General features: G+C 41.4%; 1 protein-coding gene across 3 annotated transcripts; it reads left to right on the top strand.

Annotated features, from left to right (window-relative positions):
* Positions 1-2,799: 2,799 nt before the first annotated feature.
* Positions 2,800-15,926, top strand: C14H5orf24 (chromosome 14 C5orf24 homolog). 3 transcript variants are annotated; one of them, XM_075766687.1, is made up of 3 exons: positions 2,800-2,955; positions 11,221-11,653; positions 13,543-15,926. In XM_075766687.1, exons 2-3 carry the CDS (start codon positions 11,227-11,229, stop codon positions 13,581-13,583), a joined length of 468 nt encoding a protein of 155 aa, XP_075622802.1. In that variant the 5' UTR covers positions 2,800-2,955; positions 11,221-11,226; the 3' UTR covers positions 13,584-15,926. The 3 variants fall into 3 exon arrangements, with proteins under 3 accessions (XP_075622802.1, XP_075622801.1, XP_075622800.1); XM_075766686.1 differs by having other exon boundaries at positions 11,224-15,926; XM_075766685.1 differs by having other exon boundaries at positions 11,221-15,926.
* Positions 15,927-16,864: the final 938 nt, after the last annotated feature.

Genomic DNA, 16,864 nt, shown 5'->3' with positions numbered 1-16,864 from the left:
CCAGCTAACTGTGGCTGTATGGGGGGAGTGGAGGCGGAGAGCAACCTAAAAATGTAAAGATAAAAGGCACACAGCTGGACTCGAATTTGTCCCAAAATGTACATTTTGTAAAATGTTTATACAGTGCTAGGCAGGAAGATTTGTTTTCATAATTTTAGCTACAGTGGAAACAATTGTTTTTAAATAAATGACCATTAGTCTGAGGGATTGCCACCCAAACATTGCTTCTCTGAGACTTCTCATCTGAAACGTTTTTCTTTAGTCAAACTAAGACACAAAATTCTCAAGCTGGCCAGCATAAGCAGAGGCAAATTAATTACTATCTCAGAACTAAGTAGTTCTAGTGAGCTAAGAAATTATTAATAACCTACTGTGGAGTGACCATATGATTCTTAAGTTATTTTATACTTTGCCCATTCTAAGCACAACATTTATCATCACAAACGTGTTTCTCCTAACAATACCACTGGGCAACTGTTCCGAATCTAACTGCTGAGCAAGGAAAATGTTACACTTAACGAAAATCCTTAATCTTAGTTAAAACCTACATTTCCTCTGCCTGTGCGTGTTAGCAAGAAAGTGAATTTGTAGAAATGATCGGCTCCAATAATTCATAGTTAAATATACAGGAGGTGGTGGCGGTTATGGTGCTGAATTCTCCTGGCTTGCACAGCGTGCTGTGTAGCTGAGACCAGCGAGAAGCTCTTGCGTTGGCAGGAGGAAGAACTTGTGCTTTTAGGCCTTTCCTCTCCTGGAAAATTTGGATCCATGGGTGAGATCTCGAGAAAGGGAGGAGGAGAATGGGACTTTGCAGTCCGGATGTAGGGAGGGGCAGCATTTAATTGCATCTTTTACCTTACAGATAATTAATTGTAATCATTTGCTACTGCTAGACAGAGCAGTCCTTTAGAGAAAGAAAAGGAGGAAGCAGATTCACAAACGGAGTAACGGCCGCGCTTCAGGCCCTGGGGGAGCTTTCACAAAGACAGTCGCAGCCCAATTTATCTTCTGTTTGGTTCCTGTTTTTATTAGCATAGCGTGCAGATGAGGAAACCAGACCCTGTTGCTACCAGATTAGTATTTGAGCACTGTGGGCACCAGAGCTGGCTCATCTGGCGTGTGTTTGCCTGGAGCATGATACAGAGCAGCCGCACGGACCCTGTGCCCTCACGGAGACACGTCCAGCTCCAAGGTCAAATGTTTAGATCTCGCTCTGCCAGTTGGCCGGTGATCACCTCAACAACAGCGCAATTCAGGTTTCGTGGCTTCTTGGGAGGGAACCTCTTGCTGGTTCACATTGCAAGATCACTCCTCTCTACTATCTGACCACTTCTGCAGTCTGTTGAGATCACAATTTCTTCTAGACAAGTCCAGAGCCTAAGCCCGGCCTGACTCTTATCACCTTCCAGACTAAGGTACCAGAAGGAATCTTAACGGGATAGCAAAGAGGTATCGAACTCTACCGCTTTTGATTGGCAGTGGCATTTCCAACAAGAGTTAAAACTGGCAGAAAGATGAGGCTCGTAAATAAACTGAATCATTTGCTAAATTAACCTAAATAAATGCTGCTTTTCCCTGCTGCTTTCTTATACTGCAAGTGACGATTCCTGCATGCAGTAGGAAGCACTGGCAAAAAAATGAACCATCGTCTTGGCAGGATGTTTCACAGCAATTTTCGGCCTGAAGAGCTCCAGTATTATAGAAATGGAATATCACAGGGTTGGAGTACAGCAGTCAGCTCCCCAAACAACAGCAGGAGAGGAAAATATTTAGAAAAACAGAATTAGCCATTTATAAAAGCTGCAGGTTCTTTTTTGCCTGATCTTTCTTGCTTTTATTTTCTAAGACCTCATCTGAATTAACACAGAACATCTTCCAGACTCTTTCAGATGTCAGTCACGTAGGGACTTAGGTTCATTTCGACCCTGTAATTTGAAGGTGTATATGCTACTGTGTCAATGGCCCAAGAGTACTAACAGAGTAACTGAACTCTTTAGAATGTAGATGGATAAAGTAGGGCAAATTCTTCAATAATCAACATTGGAGCTGCTGCTGCAAGATGTGAGTGGCTGATGGTGCATGGACTTAACCCTGTATGAGTTACATTGGAAATGGCAAAGTCAGCAGTGAAAGAGAACTAACCTAATATGCTATTTTAATACAGCCCTAAAGCTTGACTGGTCTATAATGGATTGCAACATGTGTACTTTTGGGACAGAAAGTATCATGCTATTCCATCCAAATTAAAGTAGTGGAAACACCAGGAATCCTGAGTCTTCATGAACATGCTTAACCCTTCATGGTATTTCAAATACAGAGGGCGTGTTCTAGCATTTATTTTACCATACAATAAATCAGTGATTTATCCTTTAGAGACAGATGCAAAGACAAATGTGAATAACCTTGTTCACGAGGTGGAGAACAATAAGAATGACGGAGCAGTGCTGGCCCTGCTGCTCAGCAACCCCTCCTCTGCTCCCCTGCCCTGTCACAGAGGCCCTGAGCAATGGGGATCGCTTGCCGGTGCTCAAGGCTACTCCATGCCGTCCTGGCCAGCCTCTGCGCCTGTGTGGCAGTCCTGCCTGTGGGAAAGTAAGGTGCCGGCAGGGAGACCAGCCTCACCTCGGCCCTCATGTCTCCGTGCGCGCCTCGCACCTCGGCCAGCTTCCCGCCCGCCACCTTCCCACCCGCAGGACAAAATGGCGGCGGGTCCCCGACACCGAACGCCTCAGAGGCGGGAGGAGTCCCCCGCCGGCCCCGCCCCGCGCACGCTCGCTGCGCGGCCCCGCGGCGCGGCCCCGCTCGGGAGCGCGCCCCGCCCGCCCTCCCGCCCGCGCCCGCCGCAGCGCCGCTCCCTGCAGCCGCACGGCGGGGTGTGGGGGAGGCGGCCGCTCGCTCCCGCCCTCCGTCCCGCCCGTCCGCCCGCCGCCCTGCAGGCCGCTCCGATCCCCTCAGGTAGGTGCGAGCCGGGCCGGTGTCCCCTGGCCCCTTCTCTGCGCGGTGGGAGGCGGCGGGCGGGCAAGATGGAGACGCGGCCGGCGGGGGAGGGGAGCGGAGCGGAGCTCCCCTCCCCCGCCGGCCGCGTCCAGCCCCGCCGCTGAGGGGGATCCCCCGGTGTCCTCACGGGGGTCCCGCCTGCGCGCCGTTCTGGGGTGCGGGAGCCTGGCCCGGCAGGGCCGCGGGAGGGAAGCTGCGCCATCGCCGCCCCGTCCCGCTGTCCCCCCCGTCCGGGCGGGAGGGAGGGAGGGAGCCAGGCCGCACCCTGGGCCGAGGGGCTTTTGGTTGGGCCCTATTTCTTGCCACCCACGCGAGACAGGTGACACACGAAGCGAACACCACCCCCCTACTCCCCCCGTGACCCCAAGCGCGGTGCCCGCCGGCTGTGGTGGCAGCTGAGGCGGCGGGCCGGGGCAGGGGGGAGCTGCGTCGCCCCTTTGTCCCCTCCGCTGGCCCTTGGCCTCTTCAGGTGGAGCTGGGCCTCCTGCTGCTCCCCGGCCTGGCCTCTCCGCTGTGCTCAGGAATTACTAATTCCCTTCAGCACCCACGGCTCTCGTGTGTGGGGATAGTGTATATGCAGTGCTTTTCACCTAGAACATATTTCCATTAGCGTGTGGAATCTTAATGTGTGCATACAGTCCATGGATGTATTTACTTGGTGTAGCTAAGCAGTGCATGCCTTCATTCACCTGCATGGCAGGGTGTCTGGATAGCCTCTGATATCTTCCTTCTGCGCCTTTTTGCCTTCTAGCGTAATGCATGTGAATGGTGTATATTCTTGTAGATAGTTGCAGATAGTTTAGTACATCCTTATTTGCGCATAGTCTTTCTGGGGTAATTAATTAGTGAATATTTGCACCTTTAATTTGCATACATTTATCTCTACATATCTCTCTAAAGTAACACTTATTTTGATCCACGTGGGTTTTATTTTCATAAAATGAAAGAGTAGGAGGAACACTTGGTTAATAGATGTCTTAAATTATGGTTTATTTCTATTTCAATCTTCAGATGCCACAGTTTCTCTTCTAACATTTTTTTCTGTGTCCATATCCTTCAGGTTTTAGATGCAAGTTTAAACAAAAAAGTCCCGCGTGTTTGCTTGTCCATTGACCATTGTTGAACAGATTCAACAAGTGGACTTTGTCTTTCTGCAGTCTAGCATAAGTACGCTGCAGAGGCTGTGTTTGAGTGTGTTGACATGTGTCTGGAGCCTTTCTCACTAGTCCTGTCGCAGAGAAACACCGTCGAAGTGCACATCAGGAAGGAGATGTTAAGGAAGGAGATCTCTTAAGCTTCAAAATCCGTTTGTGGGAGGAGGCTAGGGAAAGAGGAGCGGGTAGGTGAGAACACCCACTGAGATGAATGAGCATGTCTTACCTCTCCGAGCTATTGTTCTAGACTACAGCGAGGTCTGTTCCCTGGGGAGAAGAGCAGGTGGGCGAGAACACCCACGGAGATGAATAAGCATCTCCACCTCCTCAAAGCCATTGTTCTAGGCTATGGTGAGGTCTGCTCCTGTTTACCTGGGAGTAGCTCCTGGAGGTGAATGGACAATTTCATAAACACTAATAATCCTTTCTTTGTAAAGATCTACCTCTACCTGCTCCGTCATTCATATGCATATTTGAATTGCCTTGAAGTTTGGTAATTACAGAACCGCAGAATAATCAGGGTGCAGTTTCACAACCTTACTCCTCTAAGCCAGTCTGTCTGGCCTGATGGCTGCCTTCATTCTGTGCTGCCCCATCCCCAGCTGTGGGGGGTTTTCCCCAACCTCCATTCCCCATGCTGTGTTTGGGACTTGCCGTGCCCTTCATTCAGGTCTTCTGAGTCCATTAAGTTGCTGAAAAGTAAACTTTTTTTTTTTTGAGGTCTGGTTAGTTTTTAAGTAACTGGGACCAGGGGGGAGTGGGTCAGTGGTAACCAGTGGGCAGTGCTGCTTAAGCTGACCTGGGACTTCAGTTTGTCTCTGTGCTTCTAATGGAAATGCGTGTTTCTGTTCCTCTTTTGCCTCAATGCCAGCCAACTGTTGCTTTTGCTTTCTTGTTGGACTAGTTTTCACCTGGGTCAGATCCCTGGTGTTAGTTTGTCCTGCTCTTGCACAATAGTTAGTGTTGGCACAAGGAGTGGGAACGTGGGAGAAGAGAAAAGGGCAAGAAAAGGGTCTCGTTCAGAAAAAAATGCAGATTCAGTGTAGTTTCTATTGATTATGAAACCAAACTGTCAATTGTGTCAGTGTAACTGGAGGTGTGCAGTTAATTAAGTCATTGACATGATTTAATCATGTCAATGAATTTTCCTTAGTTTTTGTGAAGCTGTCATAACCCTTTCAAGTGATCTGTTTCTCATCATCACATGGTTACATATGAGCTTAATTTTGGGGTGGGAAGAAGTCAGCTGACATTCTTGCTGATGTTAGCATCTAGTGAAACTCTGCCCTTAGATAAGACTTATTTGTTTTTTAAGGTTAGAGAGCCTAACAATTACTTGTTTGCCTGCTTTTGCAATCAAATCATGAATGATCCCCAAAAGGTCACGGTTTACTTGACACTTAACCTACCTAGTGCCTGACAAATCTTTGTGAGAGCAGCGCTGATCTCTGTCTTTAATACAAAGCTGGTGCTTCGGCTTTGGAGAGCACCGTTTCTCCAAGGGTGTCGGAATCAAAAGACTCGAGCTCCTGGGGGCACAGAGATGCACCCAGGTTGCAGCTCTCTGTTCAGGAGGAGGAGTCGCAGCCTCTTTGCGAGGGAAGGCTCCCCTTCTGCCTGGCATGTCAGGGGAATAGGAATTTGAAGGGGGTGGTTATATCTGCTCCAAATAACTCTTCCCTTAACTTCTGTCATGTAAGAAAACGACCCTGGGTCACTGGGGGAAGGACCATACTTGGAAGTTCTTGTATTGCTTGGGGAACTCTTAATTTCTTAGTTTTTTTGCACTAAGAATAATTGAGAGAAAAACTGTTTTCAAAGTTATGTTATCTCTTCAGTTTACAGTTTTGTGTTGTCGTGCAGTAGCTCTAGTGAGTCACTGCTTTAAAGAAATTGTTTGTTATATTTTGGCTGTTTTTAATATAGTTTACCTAGTGTCAAATGATGAAAAAAATGTTACACAATCAACTGCAGAAAGTGCTTTGTAAGCACAGTTTGGAGAAACTGGTTATCTAGCTTCAGAAGTAGATTAGATTGCAAATGTAGTTTCAGGTGTTACAGTGTATGTTGTGCCACTGATAGGATTTCCTACTTAGTATTTTTAAAAGATTTACATTTATGGGAGTACTCAAGGTAAGGTGCAACGTTGTGAAAACAAGCAGTTACAGGTTTTTTAAAAATTGGGTAAGGCCCTACTTTAACAAGAGTTAACGTGTCGAAAAGGAGGTGACGATAAAAGGGACACTTAAAAAAACATTTAAATCGATATAATTCATTCTTTTGACTGAGTGATGAAAGTATTTCTCACACCCACTATCCTAAGAGGGAAGAGCAGAACCAATACCATATCTTCGTTGTAATCTTGAAAGGGAAAGTATCGCTGCTGCTTAAACTCCCCCCTGCAAAGAAAATGAGCCCTTTGGTATTCCCCAGGGCCTGCAGCTTCTGTGCTGTCGTACGCGGCATAGAGCGTTCTTTATGCAGAGATCTTGAACAGAGCTGGTCCTGTGCTCCACTCCAACGGTTTTAATTGGTAGAAGGGATGTTCAGAGTACTAGCACAGAAATAATACTTGTAGCTGCTTGTGTTTTTAAGTATGTCTGTGTCTTTTACTTTGTACGTACTGGCTGTAAGCAAGGTGGGAGGATGATGATGATGATAATACTGCTGCAGTCTCCTACAGCTCCATCAATACTGTTGAAATAGTTGTAAGCTTGGTGGTGGAAAACTTCAGAAAAAATGAGTGGGTTTTGTATACTAACCCTCATTAAAAGCAAAATTGTCCCTGTTGGCGATGGGGGGACAAATACCTTTCCTGGTATTTGTCATTTGAAAAGCTGTAATATAGATGATGTACTTCCAGTTTTGTTCAGTTTTGCTCTGATTCAAGTGTGTTTTACCAGAAGTCAAAAGCGCTTGCTGAGTCGGGTCTGTTCTGGTGCTAACCAGGTGTAGTTACAGAAAGCAGGCTGGGGTGGGCAAGACCAGAGCAGTCACCTGCTTCTTGTGTTGGAATTGATTATTCTGCTTAATGCAGATAATGGGTCACAGATCCAGTACTCAGTATAAAATACTTACTGAACCAGTGCCTGTTCCGAGGGGCTTGCATACTTTCTCTGTTTGTCAAAGTTTTCGTCTTGTCTATGCTGGCAGCTAAATTCTGCCCATGAAGGGTGCATCCCAACCCAAGAGGGTGTTTTTATGTAAAGTGATTTGAGTAGCTTTGGTCTTAAAATCTTGTGTAGTGAAAAAGATGTGAATGGTGCTTTTTTGCATAGTTGCAAGCCTAGAAGAGAGATGGGCCATACCAGTGACAGAAGTCCTAGCAGTTGTAAGCTAGAGCTGTGTGTTGTGTTAACTTGTATTTAGGGGTGCAAGGATGCACTGTCTCAGTCTATCCAAAACCTATGATATCACTGGAATTAGGTAAAATTTCTTAAGTTTCGTGCTGCATCTGTATTGCCTATAATAAGGTTTCTATTTCATCTCCCAGCAGAAGAGAGCAAACAATATCAAGCTTGACTGTGAAATACAAAAAAAATATTAATAGCAGCCTCATACATCATGTATTGACTGCTCAGTAGCCTGGCTGTCATCTGAGCAAAACAAAACTTCAAACTCACCTCGGTGGAGCTAAAGCATTTGTACAGAAATAAATTACCAGATAGAAAAGGGTCCATACAGAAAATCCTCTACAGCCGCTTTCCAGTAAAAATCTTCTTGAAATATTCACTAAATTTCATTACTACAATGCCTCATCCTAACTATTTTCTTACACAGAGATGTTCAGCCAGTCAGTTGAATCAGTTTAAAAATTGATTTAAGTAAATGGTTGCAAATACCTTTTACATGTCTGTTTACAGGTTCAAAACAAGTAAGTTCTATTTCGCTGAAAACTTTTCTGGCTGGTTTTATTTAAGAATGCTTGCACACAACGTTGTATGTGTTTGGCTATACAATTGCACTAGAGTGTGATTTTTAAATTGGCATAGCTTTGCATTTTATACCAATTCTCATTTATATGCTATATCTCCCTGCCAAGAAACCTGCTTTCACTCTACAGATAGACTCACTACATTCTTTTATTCCCCACTGTAACGTGAACGAAGTAAAATTATACTGGAGATGTCCATTTTAGGCTAATTAAGCTCGATTACAGATTTCCTTTTTAAAACTTTTCCAAAAAAGACTTAAACCAAAAAACACAGAATAGGAACTTTGAGTACTACTTGAAATTTTCACGGTTTGATGAAAAACGGTGGTGGTGGGGAAGCATTAAAAAAAATCCCATTGGCAGTCTTCCACCAAGATTGTGGGGGTTTTTTAAGTCTCCGCTTGTAAGAAATTTTAAACAGTTACTGATCCGTACGTCTTTGTTCTTTCATCAATTACGGTGATACTGGCTGTTGCCAGATGAGAGGTAAACAAGCATCAGCCAGGTTTTGTACCTGAAGTTAGTGTTTGTCGAGAGCTCTCGGGGATATTCCAGTAGACACAAAACACATGCATATGGTGATGAGGCTCCAGTACGTGCTGGTTACAGCAGGATACTCCCTGTCTAGGAGTACCTGCAATGGTTCTCCCCAGGAAAGATGGATGGTGTCTGTAGGAAATATCCCCCTGCCTGCGATGAGGAGAAAAAGCAGAGAAAAAGAATGTAACATAGACAGGAACAAGTCTGAGCTGTGGTTGGTCTCCTGAGAAATACCAGGGGCCCCCACTTTATTCAGTGCCTTCTCCCTGCTCTGGTGTGTTCCTTGGATACTGGGCAGCTGAACTGATCCTTCTTTGTGGCAGTTGAGCTTGGAGCGGCTTTTTGGGGCTGAAGCCAGTATTCCTGCCTTTAAAGTGAGTACCAAGACAAGAATGCTGCTAACCACTCCAAGTGTCCTCTGGTGTATCAACAAACAGATGAATAGCCTTTCAGAGCTGCTGGGCTTACTCTCTCGGCAGCAAAAGTACATTATCAAACCTCGTGTTTGCAATTACATATCATGAAAAATCTCAGGTGGGTTTTTTTTTTTGCGATATTGTGGGCCCTATTCTAGCAGAGTTAAAGGAAGGTAACATTTTTTTTGACTGCTGATTGTAGAAAACCTTAAGCTTCCTTTTTATTGCTCCACAGAAAAGACTGTCTGGTCTCTTGACCTGTAGCTTGCTTACTTTGTTCTTTGCTAAGCACAGGCTTGCAAATTATTATTAGTTGTTTCATTTGCTAGTCAACACCAGCAACAACAGTGGCTTCACATTTGTTTCACTATACCCCATTCAACAGACCGGAATGGTAGCACTCAGATAATCTCTGCTGGAACCATCTAATATTCAAACTATATTACTATCATAATGTCACTATTTGACATAAACCCATATTCATATATTTGCAGAAGAGTAATGCATACACTGTAACGTGCATTTGACAAGCCAAGGTAAATTGGGTGTTACAGGAGGGAATGAGAGGAAAAGAGCACGGGGATTTACTCCTGGGTAAACAGACCATCTCTGCTGTATGCTTTCTCGCTGGCTGGGAGGAGACATTCATAACTGTCAAATAAATTCAGTAATCAATGGTAGGATTTAAATTGGGTTGCTGTAGGTGATGTTCCATAGCTACTGCAGGGAAAATACAATAAATCTTCCAGCCCTTATCTACTAGAGAAATTTACCATAGGGAGAAATAGCTGGTGTCCTAAGCATGGCTGTTGGGCACAGAAATACTCTGACATGCCAGACAGTGATTGCCTTAATCTTGTCTTCAGCATGGCTAAATGTTATTATCTTAAACTGGGTATTTGCAGCTTATTTAAGTTGTAGAACCAATATAGTAGAATGGGTGAAAATATCATCATGTTGCTCCTTGAGTGGCTTGCTGGCTTCTTACGGTATCACCATTACTAAGAAATCTGAGGCAGTATCTGTGCAGTTGGTATTTAGAAGCACTAATACTAAAAAAGTTTTAGAATACCAGTAATATTGTTAATTATCGTGATTCTGCCCCAGTACATATGCAGCAGAGATTTGCTATGATGGATATAAGCATAACCAATTTACTTAGAAATAGTTGCTTGTAATTATGACGGTGACCATACGTGGTTTCTAGCAGCTGGATGTCAATTCGTGCATTGGAACTGGGGTCAGCCTGCAGTAACATGCAGGTGAGAGTCACCCTCCTACTGTCCGGAAGATAGGGCTTTGATTCTTGTTTAAACATGTAAACCTCTGTAAACAGAGCACAGCTCAAGTTAGTTTTGTCTAACAAAAAGAGCAGTCTATATAAAACAGTTGTTGACCTCGATGGGCCACGTTTGTTTTCTAGAATATTTGGAGATGTGTGACAATGTGCATGTCTGTAGCAGGAGTTGTGGTGTCTTTCTCAAAGTTGTTATCTCAGAGCTGGCATTACCAGCGACTTGTACCTGCGCTTCTAACTAGAACAGCAGTGGCATTTCTGCAATCTAGCACCTTGTACTTTGAAATAGATTCATTCCATATTTCTGCTTTCCCAACTATGGCATCATTGTCTTTGCTGAATGCCTTACCTGTTTATTTCTTTAACATTAATTGTGATGAGAAATGACAAAAGTGATAAGTGTTTTATTAATTTGCTGCAGTTAAAAAATCTGTAGGAGCCTATATCTACTAACTCAAGAGAGTGGTACCGTATTTTTCCTTGGCTCACAGGTGATAGGTTAATCTTGCAACTAGAATGGCTAGAATTTACATGCAGTTCAGTTAGAAAGGTTTTGAAATCACAGTGGGTGAGCAGATATTGGGTATCTTGGTTGCTGAAATGCTCTTGTTCAGTTCTTTAACGTACTTCTTCCCTAATTATACCTATCTGAATAATACATGGTTTAAATTGTTGTTTTTAACTATGTGTAAAGGTTACTGTGCAAAACCTCAAGTGACTCATTTAAAAAATTAAGTTACTGACATCAATACTGTTTACTACAAATAGACAAAGTAGTTTTGATTCATTTTAAGAAATAAAGGTAGCTTTTGAAAGATTCTAATTTGTGGAATGCTGCAGTATGTTTATATATTGATACATATTTGTCTCTCTTATTTTTAGTAGAAAATGATGCACCCTGTTGCCAGCAGTAATACAGCTTTCTGTGGGACCGGCAAGAGTTCTTGCCTTAACGAAGACAATGTGAGATCTGCTGATCAGTTTGACTTGTATGCCACGCAGCAAAGTAAATACAGCCACGCAGTCAGCCACAAACCAATTGCATGCCAGAGACAAGACGCATTGAACGAATCGCACTTGCAGACCACAAGTGGGAGGAATATAGAGACAAAAGATGAACTAAAGAAAAAGAAAAACCTCAACCGATCTGGTAAACGTGGAAGGCCATCAGGGACCACAAAATCAGCAGGGTACCGAACCAGCACAGGTCGACCCCTGGGGACCACCAAAGCAGCTGGATTTAAGACAAGTCCAGGCAGACCCTTGGGTACAACTAAAGCAGCAGGATACAAAGTCAGCCCAGGCAGACCTCCAGGTAGCATTAAAGCTCTATCACGGCTTGCAAATCTAAGTTATACTTGTGGCAGTGCAGCTTTTCCCTATCCTATGGTGCATAACAGAGGAGTACATGCTGCTGGTGAAACTAGTAGCAAAATCAAACAGCCTAATGAATGAAAGGAGGGAATTAGTAACTTCTTACTAATCCGCTTTACTCTGAATTTTGGCATGTTTCTTGCATTTTGTTGTAGTGTTTGCCTAAGTCTGAGTTTCTAGATTTTATTTTTATTCAAATAATGCCATAGCCTACTGGTGCAATTCAGTAACTTTTAAAACAATGTTGAGAAGGCACTGGTTTAAAGGGGTTTTTGTTGGGTTTAAATCATAATTTATAAGAAAGTCTGAAGTGATGCATATGCCTTGGTGTCAATACTTAAGTAACATCCATGTCCCTAGTTTTACATTCAATTTCTGGTAAATCTAGTTGTGTGGTTATGCATTAAATAATTGAAATATGGAGGACAGAATTAGCTGGCTGTTGGTTCATGATGTGGCCTATCTCACAATAAGGAGCTTAGCCAGATGAGTTATTACTTGAAAATAAAAATTGCTAAAGAAAGCAGCAAGCTACATTTTACTTCTGCAGGAGCTTCTACAGACCTCAAATAGATACTTAAAAAACAAAAAAAAAAAACCCAACCTTTTTTTTTTTTTTTTAAAAAAAAAGTGCTGATTTCACGTGGCTTTTGTTTCTGGAGTTGTAGCAGTAAGACAATTTCAACTAATGCTCCAAAAATATTTTTGAAAATCTTAACGAGAAAAACGAGAATTTGTACAGCGCGTTACAGCTTCACAGCGCCTTATTAATACAAGCTAATTTGCCTTTAGGTGATAGCTGTTCTTTTAGTTATGCTGTTACAGGATTCTGCTGTGTAATTTTGAAATGCCTAATAGTGCATATACCAAACCATAAATAATTCCTTGAAATTTGAAATATTTTATAAGAAGTTAAGTACTGTTCATTCTAGTTACGCACTTGGTTAATATTAAACAGTATGTTCTTAAATCTGTAAATAGCTATTTACACTGGGTTTTGCCTTTAAAACCTGTGCTTAGGTGGCGACAGTTTAATAGCTTTTAAAGTATTAATCTATAATGTTTACAAATTAAACTTTTTAAATAGACACTGTTGCCAAGTTTTCAGACTTAGTTTTGCCAGATATTCCTGGAAATACAGTTATTCCGTTGTTTGACACTTATACTATATTTAAGTTATGGAAGCTTATATATCTACCAAAGGACACCATTTTCATGATTTATAAAAGCAAACTGTATAGCTGATGCAAACAGGATGCAGTTTACTGCACTGCTAGACCCCAGATATAAAGTAATTCATCTATGCATGCAAGCTGAAAAAAAATGTTGTTGGTTAACTATAAATACCTTTCTTGACTCAAACTAAAGCCTTCACTCCTTCCAAAAGAAATGTTCCATTTTTCAACTGGGTGCGTTTAATTTTTTTTTTTAAGTGTGAGAGAGTGTGTGAGTGTGTGTATAAAATACTTTAATCTAGACTTCAAAAAAATCAGTCCTCAATGTTGCATATTGTTTGTTCTAAGTTTATTTTACTGGAATTAAAGCTTTTTTTTTTTTTTCATCTGGAAGAAAGTTTAAGTTGTTACATATATAATATGACATTATGATAAATTTGTAGCTTCAAATATCGGGGGGGGAATATATAGAGTTTGCAGATTTGGGGGAGAAGAAAAATTTGGGTTAATAGAGCTTGTGCTGAATGAGTAATGATGCTGATAATTTTTGTTGACATAAATGCTATTCTGGCCTGCTGTCATTTTGATGAGAACTCTTGATTTCAGTGATGCCAACTTAAGAAACAGATGTCATGTTTCATACCTTTTTTATCAGGAAAAAAGCAGCAAGCCTTCAGGTGTTCCAGTGATGCCTAACACATATTGAGCTGGACTTTATGCTGTACTTTACAATAGGTGTGTTGAATTGTTTTGGGGGAACTGTGTATGCACTGGCAACTAAGACAATGAACCTCAACTATACTGGATGGCTCCTTAGTCGATAGATGAACTAATGGCAGCTAAACTGCTACTAAAAAATAGTCTCTTCATGCTGAAGCTATGAAATCCAGTTATACGTTCTGTTCCTCAACAAACTCGCAAGTCTGAAATTTAGCAATCTTTCTCAGAACGATGTAACTTCTGACACATGCAAAATGCTAACGTGAGTTAATTCACCCTCAGGATCTGTGTTGTATTGGCTGTTTTTAATCAGATGATTTTTCAACAAAAGACTGCTTTAAGTTCTTTCCTGAACTCAGCTGGGAAAGCAGTCCTCTTCAGCTGAATGTAATAACTGCAGGAGTGTCACACCTCGCTGGCAAGGAACGTGTTGCATGTCACCACTGTACCTTGGAGAAACTCCACTTCTTACCTCCTCCTCTTTATCCTGTTTGCTCCTGTTCCGTTTCTCACTTGTGCATCTACTCAGTGGTGCTGTGCTGTGTGTCAGGAGATAATGCAGATGTATCGCTGTTCTGCTAGTATAATGAATTTTGTATTCAAGTATGCTGATGAAATAATGAAATCATCTAAGCAATTTCTATTCATTACAGTGTTTATTAATTATATCAGAAGGAATATAATCCCAGTAAAAAACAATTAACGTTGTCAGTTGTGAAATGATGAGCATAAAGTAGAAAAGTGTTCAGAGAGTCTGTAATGGGCTGCTTGGTGCTCCAGATTTAGCAAGGAGACCAGAAGTGCACTGCTGGGCCTTTCCTAACTCTGCTTTGGTTTAGAGCTGACTATAGTTAACTGGTGCCATGCAGTGAGGGGAAGAAAAGAGAAGTGAAGAGATTCAAAGTGAACTAGAAATGGAATTTCAAATACTTCTGCTTCTCCTATATATAATCTGCAGAATACATTGTGCTTTTTTCAACACTTTTCTTTCCATGAAGAACACTGAAACAGCATGTTAATGCCTAAACTTTATTAGTACCAATGGGAAAACTGGCCTTTTCCCCCCATAGTATGAAAACATTACTTGTAAGGTAAATTGCTTATTTTATATTATATATCATAATTCAGCTATTCATAAGCTCAGATCACTGTTGTGTGTTAACACTGTTCAGAAGATCTACATGTCAAGTTTGTTTTTTAATAATTTCTTTTAATTATCAAGTTTCTAATGTCTTATTTATACATAAATGAAATGTATTAGCTTGCTATTATTCCTTAATGATGCTATACAAGTTCACTGTTTAATATTCATATAGTAACTACTATTCAGTTTCTGATTAAATTTACTTAAACTTTAAAACCAAATAATTTTGCTACTATAAAGTCTTGCACTGGACATATTCAAGATGCTAGCACCCTATTTTGGCAGAAGAAAATCAGATACCATCAGAAGTGGCTGACTTTGATATCAAAGATAGTATTTTTTAAAATCAGTGGTTAGCTTTGTCATTAAAGCAATGTTCTTTGTATCTTGGATTTAGTTTAAACTAATCAAAATAACTATGTATCAAGAGCCATTAAAGATCTCTGTTCTGAATAAATATATTTTCATTTTGTCTGAAAGATCTGAGAGTTCAGTCAGGACAAAACCAAGCCTTGTCAGTGAAAAGTGATGTGTCTGTGAAAAGAATTACTTGGAACTACAATACACAGAGTAATTCAGATGAGAATTTAACTCCCTCCCCCATTTTTGAAGAGCTTTAAAAGGCAGAGCAATGTGAAGTCATTTGTCCGATGGTTTCATTAGCTGTGACTCTGCTATTCTTTGTTATATGTATAATAATGTTTCATGCTGTCCTTAGAGTTGACAATTAAAACAGTTGATAACAATCATAAATACTTTGAACTGCAGACTTCATTTCTGACCACAAAAGTTTATTATTCTCTAATGCATATATTTTAACACTGCTTAAATATATTTATGACTTTAGTAGAGACTAGACCTTTTTCCTTGTGATTTTTTTTCAAATAGAAAAATCTGTATTCTGAAATTTGAACCACTTTCTGATAATTTAATCTTTCATCATTTCCTTTTCCACAGGTTTACTTTGGGGGAAACAGTAACCTGTTAAATAACTAGTATCAGCACCCTGTCCTCTGCTGTAAAAAGCCTGATTAGATACTGTGTATGTTTTTATGTCCATGAACTTGAGCTACTCGTGTGCAATTATGTGTATGGGAATGGAGTAGTGTTCATGATCTGTATTTACATCATCATATGGATGTATATTTATTAATAAAGTTAATACTTTAAAACCTTTTTTTTTTCTCTGGGCTTTTTCTAGTATCTTTTAAATTCTGGCTGAGGATGCCTGTTGACAGCGTTACCATACCAATAGCCTTAGCCCTTCTCTCTTGGAAATGGAAATGCTGTTCTCCTGACGTCTCAGTCATAGTTACATAACTCAAACCGGCACTGAAATGTTTTGGCATACCTTGACTGGATTTCACTTAAAATCCAGCAGCCCTTGCCTTCCTGAAGTGTCACTGAATCTAACTGCAATAGGCTGAGTGTGTTCATGCCTGCGTGGACTTCAAAATGCTCACGGGGTTTGTGAGAGCCATGAGGCCACTGTGTTGTGCGATTTTAAAATTGAAGAAATTAGCTCAGCCTTTCAATACACTTTGCTTTCTGAATTTCAACACAAGATGTGTATTGCTTGTTACAGGCAAGTTCCATGTATTTGAATTAAAGCAAAAACCCTGTGTGAATTGCAAGGTATCAGAAAATACAGGAATGTTGCTTATTTTTTCAGGAATTAGAAATGGTGCTACAGTAACTTAATTGCTCAAATATGAGAAGAGAGGAGTTACAACTATGTATGTATAAATAGTAAGATGCTAACTTTTTTTTCCCTCTGTTGCACATGGAAATCAGTTCGAGAGTATGGATAAACTAAACTTTCCATGGAATGGTGGTAATTATTCATTATTCTGTGGTGAATAAGATACATTTATCCCTGTATTATAGCAATATTCCAATTTATCTTTGTTGATAAGATGTACTCTGCATACCACCCAACCCCTCTTTTTTTTCTTTTTTTTTTTTTCTTCTCTGCTGAAGTTTTTCCCTAACTCTTGGGGAAGATGGGCAGCCCTACCCACCAGAAGCTGCAACCTAAACCACTAGGTCTGTGTCCTCCCCTTGCTCTCCAGCACCCTCTTGTTTTCTCTTCCAGGTACTTTCAAAGGCCCTG

Source organism: Balearica regulorum, chromosome 14 (assembly GCF_011004875.1).
Source record: "Balearica regulorum gibbericeps isolate bBalReg1 chromosome 14, bBalReg1.pri, whole genome shotgun sequence".
Taxonomy (NCBI): domain Eukaryota; kingdom Metazoa; phylum Chordata; class Aves; order Gruiformes; family Gruidae; genus Balearica; species Balearica regulorum.
This window is presented reverse-complemented; position numbering and strand designations above follow the sequence as displayed.